The 5,201-nt window shown below is 41.3% G+C and overlaps 1 protein-coding gene across 1 annotated transcript; it reads left to right on the forward strand.

The window, feature by feature from the left end:
* The first annotated feature begins 2,008 nt into the window (after window positions 1-2,008).
* On the forward strand, window positions 2,009-4,706 carry LOC140616596 (tubulin alpha chain). Its single transcript, XM_072797198.1, has one exon. The coding sequence runs from the start codon at window positions 2,272-2,274 to the stop codon at window positions 2,713-2,715; it is 444 nt and encodes a 147-aa protein (XP_072653299.1). The 5' UTR covers window positions 2,009-2,271; the 3' UTR covers window positions 2,716-4,706.
* The last annotated feature ends 495 nt before the right edge of the window (window positions 4,707-5,201 follow it).

Below are 5,201 nucleotides of genomic sequence, written 5' to 3' on the forward strand. Positions count from 1 at the left end.
GGAACCTTTTCTGTTTCCTGTCTGTTGACTACGGTAGGACTTCCAGTGCTGAGAGGGGACCTCCTTGGCTTGTTCCTGCTCTTAGGGGGACGATTTCAAGTTTTCACCCTTGAGGATGATGTCAGCTGCGGGCCTTCCTACACGGCCTTTATTCTGTTGATATATGTTTCCTCAATACCCACTATGCCAAAAAAAAAAAAAAATTAAAAACCCGCTATGCTTTTTATGTTGTATTTTGTCAAATGCTTTTTCTGCAACTCTTGAGAGGATTGTATGCCTTTGTCCTTTCTCTTGTTTTTGTTTTTAAGATTTTATTTATTTACCCATGAGAGAGAGAGAGCGAGAGAGCAAGAGAGACAGAGAGAGGCAGAGACACAGTCAGAGACATAGACAGAGGGAGAAGCAGGCTCCATGTAGGGAACCCGACTTGGGACTCAATCCTAAGAATCCAGGATCACGCCCTGGGCCAAAGGCAGGCGCTAAACCGCTGAGCACCCCCGCCCCCCGCGCTGCCCCATGTCCTTTCTCTTGTTAATGTGATGGATCATGGTGACTGATAGCCAGAGGGGCCGCCGGTGGGAGATGGGCAAAATAGATGAAGAATATTAAGAGCAGGATCCCTGGGTGGCGCAGCGGTTTGGCGCCTGCCTTTGGCCCAGGGCGCGATCCTGGAGACCTGGGATCAAATCCCACGTCGGGCTCCTGGTGCATGGAGCCTGCTTCTCCCTCTGCCTGTGTCTCTGCCTCTCTCTCTCTCTCATTCTCTCTCTCCCTGAGTGACTATCATAAATAAATGAATATTTAAAAAAAAGAATATTAAGAGCTATAAGCATCTGGTTCTCAAATAAATAAGTCACAGATATTTAGAAAGTACAGCCTAGGCAATAGAGTCAGTACTATTGTGACAACTTTGTATGGGGACAGATAGTGATGACACTTCTCGTGGGGAGATCTGAGTATGCACAGAATTGTCAAATCACTAAGTCGTAGCCCTGAAACTACTGTAACATTGTGTGTTGACTGTACTTCAATAATATCAAAGAAAAGGGGTTTCTGATGGGACTCACGGTGGGTCCATGAAAGGCATTAAAATGGTCATTACACATATGAAGGCACCTCTGAAGAGGGGATAAAGATGCTCACATGTCTTGATGTGAATTTTCAGAAGATTTACTTGAGAGAGGGTGCAGTGGGGAGGGGTGGAGGGAGAGCAGGAGTCTGGAGCAGACTCCTCACATACCAGTCACCAGGTATGGGTGAGGACCACAAGAGGACCACAGTCACCAGGTACAGGTGAGCCCCATGTGGGACCCAGAGCCACCAGGACCAGATGAGGCTCAGGTGGGGACCAAAAAGACCAGGTCCAGGAAAAAAATAAACCTTTTATCTTTGGCCTTTTTAACCATCTCATACAAACCAACTACTTAGAGTACAGCTAAGCACATACACAAAAAAAGTTACCGGAATGCTCGGAATAAGATTGTTTTTTTGTTGTTTTTGCTTTTTTTTACAAGTTTTTTTTTCTCCTTCGAGATTATAATGAACATGGTCACACCACAAGTAAAGTCAGAAGTAGGACAGAGAATGCTCCGAAGGCTGGTTTGGTCATCCGAGATCATTAAAAATGGCTGACCCCTAACAATTCCATTCTTTGAAACGGTTTTTTCCTAAGTGTACAATTCAGTTTTCTGAGACTCATCCTATATATAACCTTGACTTAGATTTTTAATGTCTAGTTTCCTCTGCTGACAGAACTGGAATCCTCTTCTAGACAGAAGCATTGACCTGATGGTAGATAATTCTACAAGCCTTAGTAGAACTTGACCAATAAAAAGCTGAGAAGGGGATCCCTGGGTGGCGCAGCGGTTTGGCGCCTGCCTTTGGCCCAGGGCGCGATCCTGGAGACCCGGGATCGAATCCCACGTCGGGCTCCCGGTGCATGGAGCCTGCTTCTCCTTCTGCCTGTGTCTCTGCCTCTCTCTCTCTCTCTGTGACTATCATAAATAAATTTTAAAAAAATTAAAAAAAAAAAAAAGCTGAGAAGGCCACCTCTTCCTCCTCTAGAGAACCACATAGTCTTACTGAAATGGGGAGCCATACACGTCGGTACTGGCATATTCTACCTGTGTGACGTGGTTTATTACCTATGCAGGTCTGTTCAGATCACCCGATGTAATCGCCATCTATCACTCAATATATTCTTAAAAACTCAAAAAAAAAAAAAAAAAAAAAAAAGAGATCACCAACGCCTGCTTCGAGCCCGCCAACCAGATGGTGAAGTGCGATCCCCGCCACGGCAAGTACATGGCCTGCTGCCTGCTGTACCGGGGCGACGCGGTGCCCAAGGACGTCGACGCCGCCATCGCCGCCATCGAGACCAAGCGCAGTATTCAGTTTGTGGACTGGTGCCCCACGGGCTTCGAGGTGGGGATCAACTACCAGCCACCCACCGTGGTGCCCGGGGGCGACCTGGCCGAGGTGCAGCGCGCCGTGCGCATGCTGAGCAACACGACCGCCATCGCCCAGGCCTGGGCCCGCCTGGACCACAAGTTCGACCTGGTGTACGCCACGAGGGCCTTTGTGCACTGGTACGTGGGCGAGGGCATGGAGGAGGGGGAGTTCTCTGAGGCCCGGGAGGATATGGCTGCCCTGGAGAAGGATTACGAGGAGGTGGGCATCGACTCCTATGAGGAGGAGGAGGAGGGAGAAGAATAGAACAGCTGCCTGGAGCCCACGCACTATGTTTATTGCAAAATCCTTTCGAAATAAACAGTCTCCTTGCAAAAAAAAAAAAAAAAAAAATGCTTTATAATGCTTTTGCCTTAATATCGTCAGTTCTTAAGTGTTACAACCCTTTCGGAATATAGCTTCAGGGTAGTTTATGCTTAATGTATGTTTTTTCTTCATATTGGTGGCTTCTGTATGCTGATAGAAAACAGGTGTGAGAAGTGGTCTTTGAAGTAATTCAGCATAGTTTTGTTTATTGTAAATGAGTTTTCTCCTTTATTCATCGCATATTAAAGTACTGAAGTATTATAACCAATTTGCTAAAATGTGGTGTTAACACATGAGATCTTCCATTAGAAGGGGAAGCATACAAAATCAATGACTTGACGAGATCCAAGCAATGACAGTGATAGTTGTCACCATTTTGATAGTTAACAGTCTGTGTAAATAGTGCAGTCATAGTAAAGTAGGCCTGATTTAAGCTGGAGGTATAAAATAAGTCCTTTTTATTTTTTAGGGTCAACTATATAAGATGAACATTTATTTAGAATACTAATGTATGATTTTGGGTAGATTTCTGATACTTTTTTTGACTTCCTATAACAATCCATTTGCTATGTGGGCAAACAAAAACATTCTGAATTCCAGTTTTTGAAATCCCTTTTATAAATGTGCAGATACTATGGAGTTCTCATCACCAGTATAAGCATGTAAAGAGAACACCAGTTAAAACCCAGTAATTATAGAAGCAAAAAGTCGGTATTTCATAATGAGGCAAGTAAGCTTTAATATCCTTGTTAGTGTTTCCCAAAAGAAAAATGAATTCTCATAAAAATATGGCTATAAGAGTGATTAGTCAAGAGGCACCATAGCATATCGTTAAAAGCCAGACAGATCCTGCTGGAGCCTAGGCTCCACCACTGGAAAAAAAAAAAAAGAAGAAGAATTTTTTTCTTTTAAAAAAGAAGAATCCAAGAAGAGATTCTGAGAGAATCATACAAACCCAGGCCTCCCTACAATTATTTCTTGTCTCTTGTATACCTAGTGGATCTGAGATAAAACCTTTGCAAAGTGTCAGTACTCTGTGTATGCTGCTAAAATGAAGTTAAGTTGGAATGAAGTGTTAAAAAAAAAAAAAAGGAAGGTGCAGCAGATGAAACAGAGGCTAAATGAGACTGAACGAAAAAGGAAAAGGCCAAGATTGACAGACACCTAAATATTCATGACTTGAGAATATTCTGCAGCTATAAATTTTGAACCATTGATGCGCAGAGCAAGACCTGAAGCCCACTCCGGAAACTAAAGTGAGGCTTGATAAACCTGTAGATTGCCTCACATTTGTCTGTTTACAAAGTAAACTTTACATCCAGGGAATGAAGAGCATCACCAGCAGAAGACTGCAGAACCCTCTAATTTGATGTATTGTTAAGTTTTTTAATACATGTATGAAATGTAGAAAGATGTAAAAGAAATAAATTAGGAGAGGCTACTTTGTATTGTACTGCCATTCCTACTGTATTTTTATACTTTTTGGCAGCATTAAATATTTTTATTAAATAGAAAAAAATTAAAGTAAGTGCATCATTGGATTGATTGTATTGTTTCATGGAAATTTTACTTGAGACCCATCCCTTCCCCCAACATACACAAAAGTAGTTGTGTTAAGTAAATGCATATATGTTTACTTTATCTTAAGGCCTGTCTTAAGGATGCACATAGGATCTGAAGGGCTCACTTGAAACCCATACTGCATTCATTATAAGTATTTTATCTTAACATTAGAAAGTACAAGGGCCAACCCAGCTTTCAAATTATGTCTAAACAGAAATGGTACAAAGAGAAATCAAAATATAAAAGATTTATACCCCTGCATGTGTGGAGTCCCATGGCAAGTCATGTGTACCTCATTATTATTCCTTTTGACCTCCAAAGAGAATGAGCATCACCAATAAAGACAAACCTATATATATAAAAAAAAATCAGTACTTCTATTTAAGTTCTGACAAATTAAGACACCCCTATCTCAAACTAAGTAACTTCCTAGACATGGGGAGTTAAAATAACATTTATGGAATGGCAGTAGAGCTATTATAAAAAACCCAGATTGTTTTTCTGAATTGCCACTAGCAGTTATAAAGTAATAATAGTAACTATTTGTAAATGGGAGAGAATTCTAAGTTTAAAAGTATTTCATAAAACTTAAATATTTCCTAACTGCTTGTATACTTTAATAGCAAAAGATTGTAAATTTCTAAATTTACAATAAGTATGATAGAATTTCTAAATGGTACACATGTGAGGGGCCTTTTTATGCACTCTTGTGGCCCAGTGGGTGTTCACCGTCCATAGTGGCATGCTGACCATAGTGGCATGCTGACCAGAACATCAGCCAGTGAACTGCAGAGAAAGGATTCCTTTTTCTAAATAGTTATTTACAAAAACAATATTTATTAATAAACTGAATTATAAGTAAT

This window comes from Canis lupus, chromosome 24 (genome assembly GCF_048164855.1).
Source record: "Canis lupus baileyi chromosome 24, mCanLup2.hap1, whole genome shotgun sequence".
Lineage (NCBI taxonomy): Eukaryota > Metazoa > Chordata > Mammalia > Carnivora > Canidae > Canis > Canis lupus.